Source organism: Actinia tenebrosa, unplaced genomic scaffold, assembly GCF_029948245.1.
Source record: "Actinia tenebrosa isolate PJP-AT-01 unplaced genomic scaffold, QUT_ActTen_1.0 PGA_scaffold6__47_contigs__length_16458017, whole genome shotgun sequence".
In the NCBI taxonomy this organism is placed as follows: Eukaryota; Metazoa; Cnidaria; class Anthozoa; order Actiniaria; family Actiniidae; genus Actinia; species Actinia tenebrosa.
The window spans coordinates 1231943-1248730 of NW_028292583.1; the positions used below are offsets into that span (position 1 = coordinate 1231943).

Consider the following 16788-nt stretch of genomic DNA (forward strand, 5'->3'; position numbering starts at 1 on the left):
GTTTAAAAGGAAAAGGAAAAGCAAAGGAATATTGGTGTTGCAAGATATTTAGAAAATAAGTTAAGTATGCAACTGTAATGCTAAAGAACAAAAGAACAAATAATTTCTGAAATTGTTTTATTTCATATGATTTGCTTGTTTAATTAAGCAATAAGAGCAGAAGCAGTAGAAGACTCACTGAAATAAAAATAAACAATTCTCTGATTAATGTAAAACCCTTTTCACCTATGAAAACAAGCTTTTTGGTTGTTTTCCATAAAAAATTTACTTATTGTAATAATACGTGCATTGGTTACTAGTAAACTAACTTATTTAGGTAGGTGAAATACTTACTACTTCCAGTTAGGTGGCAGGACTCTCTTGGTTTTGTAGTATCGAGCAAGACGGTGGATTCTACTCTCAATTAAAATTAGTCTGAATTTGGAATCTTTATCCTGTTATCAATAAAGAAGAAAATCATCATGAGTTGAAAAAAAAGATAACTCAAAAACCTTGATGAATGAATGAAACTTTATTGCAATGTCTACTTTCTAGAAGTACACAGATGGGTGGTGTACACCACTAATGGGCAACACTGTAACTAAGACTATAACTTACATATGAATAAACACTTAGAAATGTCTGGCGGTCAAGAAATAAATGGTTATACTGTAGACATACCTTGCGATTCCTCTCCAGATGTTTTCTGACTGAAACAGCCTTTTTGATCAGGTAATACAGATCCTCAGGGAGACTTGCAGCAAGACCTATGATATTAGGATAGGCACAGCATCAATAAACATTACAAAATAAATTATGATCAAAACATTTATATTTACCAAGAGTGGCTTCAGTGATCATAAATACTTATTATACATACTTGGGATACAAATAACACATTAAAAATGTTACTTTTAAGCTTCGAATACAACAGGAAAACCATTCCTGTAAAGCTTTATCCTAAATATTAATGCATTACTATATATAAAAAAATATATCATGATAAGATACCTTTAGCTTTCAAGATCCTAAGAATCTTGTTTCCAGTGATGTAACGTACTTGAGCAACACCATGAGAGTCACGCAGTATCACGCCTGTAAACAACATTCAACAGTGAATTACAACACGATACACAATAGCTTCATCTTGTTATTACCAACCAACATTAATATGTAAAAATTGCAAATGTAGATAAACTACTTTTCATAAGTGGAGGAAAATGACTTTAGTAGTACTAAAAGGGTTTTTATCCAAAATTTTTCTCTGATATTTAAGCCTAAAATTATACTACAACAATAATTGACCTAAGGCTCAGTGATTATGTTGAATATTTACCTTGCGTCTCAAAGACTCTCCACTCGATAAATATTCACTAATAATCACTTTGCTTGTTAAATAGTAACCTCATTCGTATGTTATATACACTTACCAATCTGGGATGGAGTTAATCCCTTTTTGGCCAATTTGTAGATTTGTTCTTTTACATCTTCTGATGTAAGTTTCATCCACTATAATTAAGACCCACAATTAACAATAAATATAAGCTTACTGATAAAATGATAGACACCCTTGAATAGATTCTGAACTCAAATGGATTTTTCAACTCAGTGAACTCCTTAAGCAACTTTGCTACATTTTAATCACACATTAAAATATCTCTCGGTTCTATTCTACGCATAATTGGAATCAAACTGATATTCCGGTAAAATATTAAAAAAAATTGCTTCAATAATTCCTTTGACATCATACATACCGTTGGGACACTACGGCGATAGGGCAAAGCCGAACCAGAGATACCCTTTCTACGAGAAAATACAAAAAAAGTACCGTTAAATCTATCGAGTTGAGAACCCTTTAGTAACACATGGTTTTTTACTCCGTATTCAAGCCTCACTTTAAACTCAAAATAACTGCTTTCAAACATAAAGATAGTTTAACTAAATAGACAAAACAGTTTATTGATAGATTTAAGAAACTATCCACATACCCGGGTGCATGCATACGACCCATCCTGGTAGGTTTTTAAGTCAAATATTCTTCACTACCAAACCTTGATGTTGGTTTTCAAGATGGCGACAAGAAAGAGGCTGCATTCACGTGTCTGGAGACCTTTACTCCCACAATACCTTGCGGTTGTACACCAGGCTCTCACCCAGTTCACTACAGGGAACCCAATACCATATCATACCAAACTAAAACCCGGCTATCAAAAGACAAATAAATACCAAGAAGCTAACTGGGGATAAATGAAATGAAGAAAAAAGAAGAAAAACAAAAACAGCAAAAAATGTAAAAAAGAAAAAAGCAATGAAAACTAAAGATATAAAGGACTGAAAAAAGAGAAAAATGGGAATAAAAGAAAATAGGAAAAGATGGAGATATGAAGAAACATAAAGGAAAAAAGACAAAGACAAAGAAAGATGGAATGAAATGAAAAAATGAAAAGAAAGGATAAAACAAAACAAAAATAGGGAAAGAGAGGAAGAGAGAAAGAAATAAAGAAAAAGAGAAGGAAAAAGAAAGGAATTAGTTATTTTATTTTTAGCTATTTAAAAATATAAAAAAAGTTATTAAGGAAAGAAAATATGCTATAGGCTTATTGTCAAAAGAACACATTTATTATTATGATTACTATAATAATACAAATAATCCCTAAATGTAACATGATGCTTATATAATATACATACTGGCACGAATATCTGGACATAGTATTCCTCTTCAAAGTCATTCACAGCCATGCTTTGCTGAATAACAGCATCAAACCTACAGAACGCCGAATAAAACAGTACACCCGTAGCAACACAGCACCTGAAGACATCATCACCGGCCCTAGATATCCCTCCACATAGATCCCTGACCTACCAAAATAGCTATTTCATACGGTCTGCACGAATCTGGAACATCCTACCTACTGAACTAAGAAAAAGAACACTCACTCTGTCTAAATTCAAAACCTGTCTCTTTTCTCACTGAAAGTCTGCTATCCTGTCACTCTACGATCCTGAAGACTCGCGGAAGTGGAAATCTGTGTGTGTCATATGCCATCAAACAATAACAATGAAAGGAATTTGAAATGCTGTTTTTAACTAAACATATGAACGATTCTGAATATGCCAATATATGAGAGACACTCTCTTCTATCATGTCTGTAACTATGTAGCTTGTCTTATTTAGCTTTTTTAGTCTCTAGGATCGTGTTAGTTCAGTTAATGATTCTATCATTTAGTTTGTCAGCTTAGTTAAAGGGAAGATTTAATTTATTATTTAAATAATCTTATAGATCGTATAGATTAAGGATTAATTTAAGTCGTTTAGTTGACTTTAAGGATCAAATAGAAAAGTTAATTGAAAGGTCTTGCTCAGTATAGACCATTTGTTCCTCTTTCCCGGCTTTAGTTACAAGGATCCATTTAGTTTAGCTTGGAGAATTATTAGGTTAAGCCTTAAGGACCGATTAAGGTCAGTTTAGTTCATTTAGTTCATTTATTCATGCCGTTTAGTTGATAGGATCTATTGTAATTGGGGAAAACCTGTAGTAGATTCCTAGCCTCTCTTATTTGATCTCTTATTATTCAGCGATACATTTTGTAGTCTTTTTTCTTTAACCCACTAGATATTGAAAACCTAAGAGTTGGCTATAAGCAAAATAAAATAAGAGAAATACTTGATGAAATACTTTTTTTTTGAGGGTGAATAGGCCATGATTTTCTATTATTAACCGATGCTTTATAACATAAAGCTACAGCAATACAATAACATTGTTCTCAACCAGACAAGAAATCAAAAATAAAACAAAAAAATAAAAACAAGATCAATTTAATGGTTTTGATAAATCTTCCTTTTGAGAATAATGTAGTTTCCTGTGATGTCTTGAGACTTTTGACCTGAATACTTTGCCACATTTTTGACAGCAAGCATGTCTGGATATTTTTATATGTTCTGTTAAACCATCTTGTCCTTGACACTTCACTCTACACTCAGAAACAGGACAGACAATGACATCCACCTCTGCACTCTCTTCTGACTGTTTAGATGTACCAGAGTAGCCAGAACTTGAAGCACCAGCATGAAGAGTCTTGTCCAACAAGCTTCCTTCCAGTTGGTTGACAAATTGATCAGAATTTGGTTGTTCATTTGATAACTGGCTGTTTGGATTGTTTCCAGCTGATGAAACTTTGACCCGCATTGCATTGAAGAGTACACATCTTATCTTATGCCTGTAAAGCTTGCCTTTGGTTGGTAAAGTTTCACTGCACCCTTGACAAGTGTGAGATTTTATGGAAATCTCAGGTTTATCAACTCCTATATGTATCACTTGGGGTTTAGAATCATCTTCATTTTTTTTGGCCAGTTGGTCCTTCAGCTTAATGTAGAGCTTCAGACTTATCCAAGCATCAAGTGCTGCATAAGTGATTTGATCTCTCCTTAAAGGAAAAGCTTCCCAATTACTTAAGCTTATTCGTTTTGGTTTGTTTAAGTCAATATCAAGAACTTTTTTGGAAAGTCTTTTCAGTCCAGTACCTTGATCTATTCCAAGAGCTTTTGCATAATCTTGGGTATCCACTCTTCCATCACATAACATTCCAGTGTCTTTGATTAGTTTTATAACATCGCCCTTAATGCCACTCCCTACTTTCAATACATTTCTATCTGCCAACACTTCAGAGAGGGATTTTGGGAATGATTTCATGTGAAATAGATGAAGCACAAGAACTGAATCTTCGACAGCCAGCTGAAGAACAGCAGTCTTGTTTTCTGTGCCTCCGTTTTTCTTTGAAATAAACTGAGGTCTCCATTCAATGTCCAAGCCTAAAGCATTAGCTTCAGCATCAATAACATTGTTTTTTAGCCAAGACTCGGCATCAGCTGGGTCATTACTGTATACCACATTAACGCCTTCTGCAGGATAAGGTAAAGTATCTACATTGGCCAATGGTCTTCTCCACAAAAAAACATTTCTAGGACCATTATCTTTCCTTTGCTTACTATAATGATTACTATCTTGTGTGTTTCCAGCAATATCTGGCATCTTGGACATCCTTTCTTTCATAGCCATTCTAATTTTTTTCTCTGGTCTGTTACGAAGTTCTTGGATCTTGAAAAAATGGCTGTTTTTGCGTGGACCACGTCGAGTGACAGGTTGTCTTGGTATATTATCATTATGCACGTGTTGTTGTGGGTCTTTGTCCAAGAGACCTTGTTGGTCGTCATTTCTATCACAATTATCATCATATTCATTCCTTTTTTCCTTAGTTTGATGGTCCATTTTTAACTCAACACAACGTACTCAAGTGAATGCGATAACTAAAGATGGCGTCAGGCACAATATTCCCAGGCGTTACTAGTTGTATGAACGTGAAGGACTGAGTACGAGTGCTGAGTCACTTAGGCGCACGGCCTTGTGGGTAATTCAATCCAAGATGTCGGAAAGATACAGCTTTAGTTTGACAACCTTCAGGTAAAATACACTCATTTTATCATTATTTTGCTATATTAGACATCCTTTTAGACCGATATTTACCCCAGCAAGGCATATTCGCCTGCTATTTGTATTATTTAATACTGGAAATTGTTTTTCTAGGATGTTTTCTAAGCTTTAAAATCCAAGGTTTTTGTGTAAACCGGTTTTTCATGTGGACCCATGCTTTTTTTCATTCCCTTACCGCTCAAAATTGTTGACATCAGTTTATTCATTTTTTTAGACTTTAGCTTAATTCTTTTTTTTACTTTCTTTTTGAGGTCATTGGGAGTAGTGGTAGTTATTTATTTGTTAGGACTCCCACCATGATTGGCCATGAGGCAGGGCCAGGCTGTACGAAGCCTGGATAGCGCTATCCAACAGATAAATCTTATCCAGGCTTCGTACAACCGGGCCCAGAAGGTCAAATGGTCTATTGACTCGTAGACCATGATGGCAAGAGGTCTAAACCTGATTATCAGTGAAATAAATTGATACAAACAAGGGAAAAGCGATTTATCCACAAGGGCACTTTTCTCTACATAGTGTTCTATCACTAATAGACCACTAATAGTTCAGCCAATCAAAGTGCAGGATTTGATATAGACCATAAGTTTGTACTAATTGATTTTATATATAGTCCTTCAGGTAAGCTAGTGCAGATAGAGTATGCATTGGCCGCCGTGGCTGCTGGGGGTCCATCAGTTGGAATTAAAGGTAATAATTGGGTGGTATATTTTCCACAGGTACATCTATCTTACCCTCCCACTCCTCATATCCATGAAGTATGTAGTCCTGGGGTATCTGACAGGACACACATATTCACCTAGCACAGAAAGTACAGAATTATTATTTTGTAAAGTTGGATTTTAAGCATGATTTTCCCCCCAATGTGTCATTGATATTCAATTTTTCTGAATATGATGATATAGGTTAACAATCCACTAAATAGTCATCTATTCATTTTAGCATCTAATGGTGTGGTATTAGCTGCAGAAAAGAAACAGAAATCTATACTTTATGATGATACTACAATCCATAAGGTATGTTGTTTAACCTGAGTTATGGTCATTCATCAGTCTCATAAGATGTCTGCCTCTCACTCCCCCATCCATGATATCAGTGAAAGCAAATGAAGACCCTTGTTCTTTAGGGTAAATCCTCACTTATCCTTTGAGAGGTATACCCTCGTAACATATATTTTCTCCCCTATGCTACAAGGGTTTTCTCCGTGTTCTCTGGTTTCTTCCCTCAATTCAAATCAATGTGTGGGTTGATCATTGTGTACATAGAATATTGAATGTCATGGTAGTGTGCGAGTGAAAAGTGTCCCCAATTAGTATAAAGCTCTAGAATGACTAGACACTTAAATAAAGATATTCCTTTATTCCTCTGATATTCATTATCACTTAGCAGTAGTTCATTTATGGGATCAGATTCAGGACTGTTATGATATGAGATTATACATTTTGTATAATTCCAATATTTGTTGTAATATTATAGGTGGAGATGATAACTAAAAATATTGGAATGATTTACAGTGGGATGGGACCAGACTACAGGTAAGGTAGTGTTAACTCATAGGTCTGACCTATCTATCTGCATAAGTGATGTAACCTGGTATTGATATTAATTTGTTTTCAGAGTATTAGTTCGCCGTGCCAGAAAGATTGCACAAGAGTACTATCTAATGTATAAAGAGCATATTCCCACAGCACAGCTTGTCCAGAGATTAGCTTCAGTCATGCAAGAATACACACAGTCTGGGTATGTTGATCAGTACTCATGATCATAACCATCATGTTTCTTAGACACTCCAAAAGCAAGTTGTTGAGTTTTCATTAAACTTGTAGTGATATTGGGTTTTAATCAATTTGGAAGTTGCTACAGCCTGTAACCTTGGTGGTAGCATGCATCCTAATACCAGTATGTTTAATATCTTATTAGTGGAGTAAGACCATTTGGAGTGTCTCTTCTTGTTGCTGGTTGGGATGATGATAGGCCATATCTGTTTCAATGTGATCCTTCTGTAAGTACAACGGCTTAGTAACATAGTAATCTGTTTATTGCATGAAGGTCTACATGTAGTTATACCTCAGTTCATTGAGTAAGTATTTTCTAATATTTAATATTTTGTCTTTAACAAGGGAGCATATTTTGCTTGGAAGGCCACTGCTATGGGAAAAAACTATGTGAATGGAAAAACATTTTTAGAAAAAAGGTAAGTGTTAGTATGCAATGCTTTTGTAGTTTTTATTTGTATTGTTGGTCTGATATATTGATTTTTTTTGGTTGAAGGTACAATGAGGATCTAGAGCTTGAAGATGCTATCCACACTGCTATATTAACACTTAAAGTAAGCACTGATATCTAACACAGCACAAAACTGATGGCTGAAAGAGTTGGGGATTGAGCATATGAAGTCAACAGTGCTATTCTAAAAGATGTGGGGAGTGATTGCCAGGTCAAATTCGAATTTAGGTGTTGATTTTTGCAGGGGGGAGGGGAGGAGGGCTGGAGAACCCCGACAAAACCCTTTGAAGGACAAGAGAGAACCAAAAAGCATCATTACCACACCAAGCCTGGGAATCGATCCTGGGTTGCATTTGTGATAGGCAGTGCACACTACCAGTGCTTGGACACCAATAAATAGAAGTACATATGTAGAACACATTAGTTAAAGACATTTTCCTGTTTCATTGAGCATTTTTGTTTGTATATAACTGGATTTTGCAGTACAATATAGTATATCAGTTGAGAAAACTGTTTTTCTAATGTTAAGAGGACATTTTATTCCAGACCAGTACTACTAAATTCTTAATTTTTTCTTATTCAATATATTTTTCAGGAAAGTTTTGAGGGTCAAATGACAGAAGACAACATTGAACTTGGTGTGTGTAATGAAAATGGCTTCCGTCGCCTGGCTCCTGCTGAAGTCAAGGACTACCTTGCTGCGATCATCTCTTAATGTTTCCCTATTTATAGTATGAGATACCAGTATTACATAAACTCACCTAGTTGTTATACATCTTTAGGTACACGTACTTGATACACCTAAATCTCCTGACAACATTGCTTATACAATAGTTTTAATCTGGAGCAGTGTTCCCTGTTTCATGTCATTCTCATGAGATTGTTTGTTAACCAGTAAAAACTGTCAAGAGACTTCAGTAAGAATGAGACTTCGATGAAGAATATTATTTTCAAGTGTCACATGGTATAAAACATGAAACCATTATGTCAAGTTGGCATTGCAGTGTATTGTGGGACTGTTTGAAGGGGCAAAATATTCTCCCTAAACCAGTCCCACATGCCAACTCAACCTTGGAGTGGCTAATTTGCCAACAGGTTGTACCATGTAGATAGCACTACTATATTTCAGTTTTACCATTGTATGTCCTTTTTCTAGTTTAATAGCTTGTGGTTTATATTTTTCAAGATGTTATTGCTATGACCACATTTTGTGTATTGTATTAACAGTGTCCATGGTTCAAAATCCATATAGTCAGATCATCCTACTATAATGTATAACAAGCAGGTCCATATCCAGGAAGTTAATGAAATAAAACTACTCTTACTACCATGTTGTATGTTGTGTCCCTTGGCTATTTAGGCAAAACTATGGAGAAGAATGACATTTTATTGCAAAGCAGTAGGAACCTTCATAAAAAGGATAGTACAAATGTCTCCTAAGATTAAAAGATTTGAAAACGAAATTTATAGGCAGTACGGGTTGGTTTGATACCATTGTTAATTTATGAAATGTAAATTATTCTCCAGGAAAGTTACAGCAATGAATTTTATTTAATTCCACATGATACATGCATGTTTATTGCATGATAGTTCCAACAGTATTCTCACATGCATATAATAACGTTAATTGATTCAAGGTGTAACACGTTTAGGATCACGTGGGAACATGGATGATTTCCTGATATTGTGCAGATCCAGGTACAACATCACCACTCTTGCAAGACCTACATAATAAAATATTGCAGGTCAATACTTAATTCTGTCTGACAAAGTAGAACAAACAAGATATAATTATCTTTATTTTGTGTATCTTTACTAGCAAAACCACAAAACAATTAAATATTCTACCAGGAATGCATTATGCTCATGTTAAATGCAGTCTCTATTTTCATCTAGAAATGCATATCATAAAATAACTGTCATAAATCTTACATTTTGATTGGTTGAGAGGGCGTGCTTTATTAGAGCACAGAGCATGTGCGCGCAATTTTAGTTGCATCATTCCTAACAAAAACATCGGTAAAAACGTGTCGTGCTTCTCCAAACACTTATCTCGTGTTCTGTCAACCCTCGCATGCTTTATTACTGCACACAGCATGCATGTGCATTTTCTATTTCTTCATTTGAATACTCCTAACTTTGAATAACTTAGTTTTTCAATACTCACCAATTCCACCACCTGCATGTGGAGGTGCACCATAACGGAACGAATCAATGTAGGACTTTATCTGTTCTAAATCTGTATAAGACATACAAACCAGATGAGTACTTGATACTGAATTGACAAGTGAAGATGATCAACCATGTACTTACCAATACCATGGTGTTTGGCTCTCTCTGTCAGTAAATCAGGGTTGTGTATTCGCTGAGCACCAGACAGTACCTCTTCCCCCCTCATGAACATGTCATAAGAATTACTCAACACCTGGAAGTGTTTTTTAAAACATATAAATACAATATTAAGGCTTGAAAAACTAATGGCAAATATCAATACAAACTTAAATGAAAGGCTTAAGGGTCTGTTCATTATATTGGGGTGGAGAATTGGGCTACCCAAATTCTTATAAATTACCACACATCCTCAGAGACACCCCTGAAGGTTAATGGGAAAGATTGGGATTTTAAAATTAAAACACTGAAACTTTCATAAATTGGGCCCTTCATTTTTTCAGATTACATATTGGGGTATTGAAAAAAAATCAAAATTTACTGCTTCCTCATAAATCTACCCACTTTCATCCGCCCTGGCCAATATCACTAAGCAGTACTGCAAAATAGCATTATGATTATCACCTAGTACACTTTTGCACAAAGTAACAATATAAAGTCATACTTACTGGATTCCGTGCATCAGGCATAGTGTAGAATGGACGGACGCATAGTGGATATTTGTCCAGAATGAAGAAGTCAGTGTCATACTTTTGTTTTACTAGTTTACCCAACAGCTTCTCATTTGGAGTGCTATAAAGTAGTGGCCATAGTAATATATTATAATAGTTAGCACTTGTATTAAACAAGGTATGTCACATTGCTACTTCTTAAAGTGCGTGTCACACTTCTTTTTTATATTAAAATGCTTTAAAAATAGTATCAGAATCAAAAAATTCTTCCGACAAGTCTCTTTGAATGACTTAAATTTGAGATATAAAAAGTATGATAGACACTACACAAGTACATTTAGTTAATAGGTTGCCTTTTAGCCTTACCTGAGATCTTCATCATAATCCATTTCTATACCTGCAGCTTTTAGCATATCCACTCCTTCATGATACTCCAGAATTAAGCTGTAATTATAGTTTACAACATTACATCGTTTGAAATATTAGATGAGTACTGTTACAGTACATAAAATAATAAAGAACTTGAAGTGCAAGGTCATTTTAAGATGAATTCCAAATTCAAAGCCACTTTTATTTCAAACATAGAGCTTTTTGCTGAAAAATCTCCTTGTTGGATTAGTTATATGGATCACATTTTCCACATTTTCCATATTTAGGAATGGGACCATGATTTATGTAATGTCAAATTATCATACAATTTTACATACCTTGGTTCAAGGAACTTGAATGGCTCACTGGGGTACTGTTTTCTCACTTTTTCAATGTCATCTGCAAATCTGGTGTTCAATGCAAAGTCAGGTAATAATTATAATATATTATAGAACATATATCACCTAGTCACCATAACTATGGTTGGGGTGAAAAGACTAAACCAACCTGCGCATGGAATACAGTCTCTATAAACTTTCTCACCTTGTTTGAAGACCTTTAAAAATATAGTTGAACATTTCTCCAATGGTTCTGACCACCTGAAAGAATAATTTGCAAATTAATGTTACTAGTATGTGTGGTGTATTTTCTAAATAATAATCAACTACACTAAACCATGTGCTTTGATGCTCGTCTCTTTATTACACACATGCGCACTCGCACGCTTGCAAACCTAACAGTGGTGGGGTGGGTAAATCCACCAACACTACATCTCTCCCTTTTTTTTAAAACATGAGTTCACACATGGTTGAGCAAAACAACAATAAACTAAGATGCCCAAAGTCTTTAACTGTCATAACATTTAAACATCATAAGCTTTAGCAAGCTCACAGTCAGACAAAAGTTATAGGCCCAGCATAGCCCAGTACATAGTCATCAAACCTTGCAGGTAGCATCCTTGCACGAGTCGGTCGAGTAGCTTGAAGGTTAGGATTGCAGGGTTGACCCAGATGGTCAACCGGGCTGGCTTGGGTAGGTGACATTCCTACTGCTGTGGTCGCCTTGAAAGTTCCTCCAGGAGGTTGATCATCAAAGCAGGGGTCAATCTCATCAAGCTCTGAGGTTGTGGTCCTGGGTTCAGGCACATTTTCTCTGCTGCTGTAGAATTTCTTTAAATGGGTGACATTCCTGTGATACTGAGATCTTCCATCACCAATGAGAACACTGTTTCCTTGCTTCTGAATCACTGTGAATGGTGATGGTTTGAATGGTGTAGATAGCTTGTTCTGTCTCTCCTGTTTGACCAGCACTTGATCACCCTCCTGGATCTGACTGTCTTGTGCTCTCCTCTTGGCGTCTGCGTACTGTTTCCCCTTCTCTTTCCATTCACTGTCTCTATCTCTCACCTCATAGTCCCAACTGGTTTCAGTCAGTTGGGGTAGTTTTGTGCGAATGTTCCGCCCATATAGAAGCTGTGAAGGGCTTATTCCTGTTGTGCTGTGTGGTGTGCTCTCCAGTCCCTTCGTTCCACTTGAGCAATGCGTAACCTCTTCAGGATACTGCGATTCTGACGCTCAACTTCTCCATTGGCCTGGGGCCAGAGAGGAGTGGTTCTCCTATGTTCAATGCCATTCTCACGCAAATACTCCTCGAACTGCTCACTTACAAACTGTGTTCCATTGTCTGTTCTTAATGACAGTGGTAGGCCATGAGTAACAAATGCTTGGTCCAGGAGTGATATGATCTTCTCGGAAGTTATGGATTTGGTGAAATCTATCTCAAAGAATCTACTGTAGTAATCCACCACGAAAAACAGGTAGTCACCAGAGGGTAATGGACCCAACAGGTCAGCAGCTAAGTGCTCCCATGGAGCAGAGGGCAACTCAGTGCGGGTCATGGGCTCGGGTTTGTGAGGTTGGCTAACCAACTGACACCCATAACATTCTTTGCAGTGCTTTTCAACTTCCTTGTCTAGTCCCGGCCACCAGACTTTAGACCTGAGTCGTTGCTTCATGGCTACAATACCTGGGTGGCCTTCATGGGCTAGCTCTAGTACTTGACCTCGGAGTTGTTTGGGCACTACAATCCTTGCTCCTCTCAACACAAGTTGACCAACCGCTCCTAACTCATTCCGCACTGGCAGGTACTCTTTAAATTTGATGTCATCCCATCTTCCATTAAGCAGACACTCCCTGATGCACATCAACTCTGGATCATGTTCTGACACTCTTTCCATCTCGCGTGTGGTCAAGGCACATGGGGTCGCCTCCCGAGCTACAAACCTAATATAATGTTCGGTGGTATCATCTTAGCCAGTAACTGATGATGGGGACAGAAGTCGTGACAGTGAATCAGCGATGTTGCTTGGGCCAGGGATGTACTTAACAGTGTATGTGTAGGGCTGCAGTCTTAGGAGCCATCTCTCAATCCTTGCACAGGTCTTTGACTTTGGTGTGAGGGTGCGCTCTAGTGGCTTGTGGTCTGTCCACAGTTCAAAATCAGCACCAAAGATGTAGGCATGGAACCTCTCGCATGACCAGACTATGGCCAAGGCCTCTTTCTCCGTCTGTGAATATCTCTTTTCAGTGTCACTTAAACTGCGGCTGGCATAACTAATTACTCTGAGTTCTCCTGCTTGTTCCTGTACCAGAACAGCTCCCAATCCGACCGGACTGGCATCTGCAATCACTTTGGTGGGTGCACTTTGGTCAAAGTATCCCAGGGTCTCTGCATTGGTGAGTCTCCTCTTCAACTCCTTGAATGCTCTACTCTGCTCTGGACCCCATTGAAATGGCTCTTGTGCCTTTGTAAGCTTTCTCAAGGGTGCAGAGATGGTAGCTAGGTCTGGGATGAACCGTGCAGTGAAGTTCACCAGTCCTAGGAAACTCCGTACTTCTGCGGCATTTGTAGGCTCTCTAGCCTCAGCAACTGCTCTCACCTTTTCATCTGCTGGTCCAATTCCTCTTTCTGACAATACATGACCCAGGAATTCTATCTTTGGCATTTTGAATTGACACTTGGCACGGTTGAATGTTAATCCCCTTTCTGCTAGCACTTTAACTACCTCTGCGACTCTTCTATCATACTCCTCTTCTGTTGATGCATGCACAATGACATCATCAATAATATTCTGAGCACCATCACATCCTTGCAGGACTTGCTGGAGAACTCTCTGATACATTTCCGGGGCACAGCTGATCCCAAACATGAGGCGTTTGTAGCGGTATAGGCCTTGGTGGGTTGAGAATGTAGTAATATCCCTCGATTGTGGAGCTAACTCAATTGATGGTAGGGCTGACTTAAGATCCAATTTACTAAAACACTTTGCTTTGTGTCATGTCTTGGATGACTTCATCAATGGTAGGTATAGGGTACCTCTCGCGCTTCACAGCCATGTTTGCCTGCCGCATATCAACACAGAGTCTGATGTCCCCTGTGGATTTTGTAACAACTACTACTGGGGATACCCAGGAACTTGGACCCTCACCCTCTCTATGATATCAAGTTCCACTAGCTCATCAAGCTTTTGGCTCAGTTTATCCCGCAGGTGGTAGGGTACTCGACGCATCTTTTGGGCCACTGGTGTGACCTCTGGGTCTATGGGGATCTTTAGTTGGAAATCCTTCAACTTTCCAATACCTTCACAACAATTTGGATGTTTATCCAGAATACTAGACTGTCCCTGGGGACCCATCTAAAGACATGTTAAGGTCATTGATTTCTGGTCCCAGCTTTAACACTCCAAGCAATATTGCTGTATCCCGACCAAGGAGTGCTGGAACCCTCTTCTTCAATCACAATGAAGTCAACACCACTTGCAAGTCTTTCCCCGATGGACACTTGGGCTGTAAACTTCCCAGCAACCGTCAGAGGTTCTTTACTCCCATATGGAAAGAGGTTCTGTGGACTACGGGTGGAGGTACATTGAATCTTGCTATCTTTCAGGGTGTTCCCACAACTTCCTGTCAACAACATTACAACTAGCACCAGAGTCAATGATCGTTTCAATTGGTATTCCTCCCACTTGAACCATTACTCGACCATTAACTTACCATCGGAGCTACCATGAATACTAAATGCATATTTATCTTTACCTGGTCCTTGGTCATCATCATCATATTCAACTTGCCTTACATGTTGTCTCCCACCTTTGTTTCGCTCACTTGGCTGGGTCCTACACACTCTCTCGAAATGTCCAGTTCCTTGGCACTTCCTGCACTGCTTACCAATAGCTGGGCATTTTAGGGTCGTTGGACCTGTGTCCTTCACGTCCACACGAGAAGCAGGTGATCTGACCCTTTCTTCCATCTCTCCTTTGGTCCCGCTGTACATAGTTTGGTCTCAACAGTCACCTTATTGACTTCCTCTGATTTCCCTTCTATAGCACGGCTTGCCTCTCTGACTGTTCCATAGCTCGAGCAATCTCTTTTAACTGTGCGAGGGTCAATCCTCGGCCCTTTTGGAGTAGCTTCAAACAAAGATCGTGCGATTGAGCACTTGCTAATGACTTGATCCCTTATTTGCTCGTCCACTGCTGTATTTTCTCTGAATTCGCAGGTTTGGGCCTTCTGTCGCAGTCTGGTGATAAACTGATCCACAGTTTCAATTAGGAAGTTGACTCATTTCGCGAAAACAAAGTCTCTCGTACGGCACGTTTGCCTGAGGTTTGAAGTAATTATTCAATGCTCTAGTCGCTAGAGTATAAAACACTCGCTTCATCATTCGTTTCCTCCGTCAAGGTGAAATAAATATCCTGTACATTCATTCCAGCAGTGTGTAGAAGTAGTGCTTTCTTCTGTTCCGGGTCAGCGACTCCCTTGCCCATAGCAAACAGCTCAAATGCACTTAGCCATCTTTGCCATCGGGCATCAAGACCAGCCGAGTCCGTGCAATCAAATGGCTCCAAGCCACCTAATTCAGATAAAAATCTGGCCATGTTGTCTTAAAAACGATCAATCTATATCTAAGATTATCTTTGTGGTGATCCTCGTCGCCAAATGTGGTGTATTTTCTAAATAATAATCAACTACACTAAACCATGTGCTTTGGATGCTCGTCTCTTTATTACACACATGCGCACCTCGCACGCTTGCAAACCTAACAGGGGTGGGGTGGGTAAATCCACCAACACTACAGTATGTGAGCTAGCAGACACACCCTTTTACATATCAACAAAACTAAAGAGCTTACCATTTACAAACTTTAAACACATTGCACATAGAATAATATTAGACTAACCTCATGATAGTGTTCATAGAATGTCATCTCAACATCCAAACCAATAAACTCACATAGATGTCTGTGAGTATTGCTATCTTCAGCACGGAAACTAACCAAATGTAATGAATAGGAATCAGAAATATATACATTAATATTGTATAGTTAATACACGTTGTTGTGATCACAGTTTTTTTCAATACTCTTGACATCACGTTGATGAACCTAGACCTATAGTTTTAGAATGATGTTATATCTTCCCTTGAGTACCATCTCTTTGCCTACAGGTAATAATTGAGGAAATACTGAGCATTAACAGTTTTCAAATGACTGTGAAAAGTTCATGGCATGAACATGGTTGTGATATGCCGAGGCATACTGTTCCAAGACCAATCACATTGCACAAGAAAAATGTTAGCCAATCAAAATTCTAGAAAATTTCATGGTCACAAGCTTTTCACAGTCATACGAAAACTGCTCTAATATTGCTGTAACTTCATAACAAAAAATAAATAATTTGATGTCAAGGATTATTTGACACGTGGTCTGAAATGAGATTTAAATAAGCTAATTAACACCCTACCCTTCCAATTGTGTAAACACTATCAAAATCTGCAGTCAGAGCCATTGCTGTAAAGCTGTGGTGATTGAGCCAGTATGCCTTTCCTGAG

The 16788-nt window shown here is 37.9% G+C and overlaps 4 protein-coding genes across 4 annotated transcripts in view; 1 reads left to right on the top strand and 3 right to left on the bottom strand.

Annotated features, from left to right (window-relative positions):
• Positions 1-100: 100 nt before the first annotated feature.
• On the bottom strand, positions 101-2099 carry LOC116299558 (small ribosomal subunit protein uS15). Its single transcript, XM_031708233.1, has 7 exons — positions 1968-2099; positions 1734-1782; positions 1410-1488; positions 991-1074; positions 661-746; positions 334-434; positions 101-177 (listed from the first exon to the last, which is right to left on the bottom strand). The coding sequence occupies exons 1-7, from the start codon at positions 1988-1990 to the stop codon at positions 144-146; spliced, it is 456 nt and encodes a 151-aa protein (XP_031564093.1). The 5' UTR covers positions 1991-2099; the 3' UTR covers positions 101-143.
• A 477-nt stretch (positions 2100-2576) lies between these two features.
• Positions 2577-5289, bottom strand: LOC148905795 (uncharacterized). Its single transcript, XM_089038664.1, has one exon. It carries the CDS (start codon positions 5244-5246, stop codon positions 3792-3794), a length of 1455 nt encoding a protein of 484 aa, XP_088894790.1. The 5' UTR covers positions 5247-5289; the 3' UTR covers positions 2577-3791.
• A 91-nt stretch (positions 5290-5380) lies between these two features.
• LOC116299572 (proteasome subunit alpha type-2) lies at positions 5381-9021 on the top strand. Its single transcript, XM_031708244.2, has 9 exons — positions 5381-5438; positions 6079-6155; positions 6408-6481; positions 6942-7000; positions 7083-7205; positions 7386-7467; positions 7586-7659; positions 7737-7794; positions 8287-9021. The coding sequence occupies exons 1-9, from the start codon at positions 5401-5403 to the stop codon at positions 8404-8406; spliced, it is 705 nt and encodes a 234-aa protein (XP_031564104.1). The 5' UTR covers positions 5381-5400; the 3' UTR covers positions 8407-9021.
• Positions 9022-9223: 202 nt separating this feature from the next.
• Positions 9224-16788, bottom strand: part of LOC148905796 (uncharacterized) — a 12251-nt gene continuing 4686 nt past the window's right edge. Inside the window, exons 6-13 of the mRNA XM_089038868.1 lie at positions 16139-16229; positions 11444-11499; positions 11239-11307; positions 10898-10975; positions 10529-10652; positions 10005-10116; positions 9859-9930; positions 9224-9415 (exon numbers count right to left, since the gene is read on the bottom strand). Of these exons, the coding sequence (XP_088894994.1) occupies positions 9324-9415; positions 9859-9930; positions 10005-10116; positions 10529-10652; positions 10898-10975; positions 11239-11307; positions 11444-11499; positions 16139-16229 (694 nt within the window). The 3' untranslated portion in view covers positions 9224-9323. The remainder of the gene's footprint in view (positions 9416-9858; positions 9931-10004; positions 10117-10528; positions 10653-10897; positions 10976-11238; positions 11308-11443; positions 11500-16138; positions 16230-16788) is intronic.

What these genes read in the sequence shown, in the direction of transcription:
- LOC116299558 (XM_031708233.1), bottom strand. Translation starts at nt 1,990, where the DNA reads ATGGGTCGTATGCATGCACCCGG. An exon ending in GGTCGTATGCATGCACCCGG is followed by an intron (nt 1,783 to 1,967) that starts GTATGTGGATAG and finishes ATTTTCTCGTAG; the next exon opens with AAAGGGTATCTCTGGTTCGG. An exon ending in TAGGATCTTGAAAGCTAAAG is followed by an intron (nt 747 to 990) that starts GTATCTTATCAT and finishes CTAATATCATAG; the next exon opens with GTCTTGCTGCAAGTCTCCCT.
- LOC116299572 (XM_031708244.2), top strand. Translation starts at nt 5,401, where the DNA reads ATGTCGGAAAGATACAGCTTTAGTTTGACAACCTTCAG. An exon ending in TTTAGTTTGACAACCTTCAG is followed by an intron (nt 5,439 to 6,078) that starts GTAAAATACACT and finishes TTTTATATATAG; the next exon opens with TCCTTCAGGTAAGCTAGTGC. An exon ending in CTGCTATATTAACACTTAAA is followed by an intron (nt 7,795 to 8,286) that starts GTAAGCACTGAT and finishes TATATTTTTCAG; the next exon opens with GAAAGTTTTGAGGGTCAAAT.
- LOC148905795 (XM_089038664.1), bottom strand. Translation starts at nt 5,246, where the DNA reads ATGGACCATCAAACTAAGGAAAAAAGGAATGAATATGATGATAATTGT.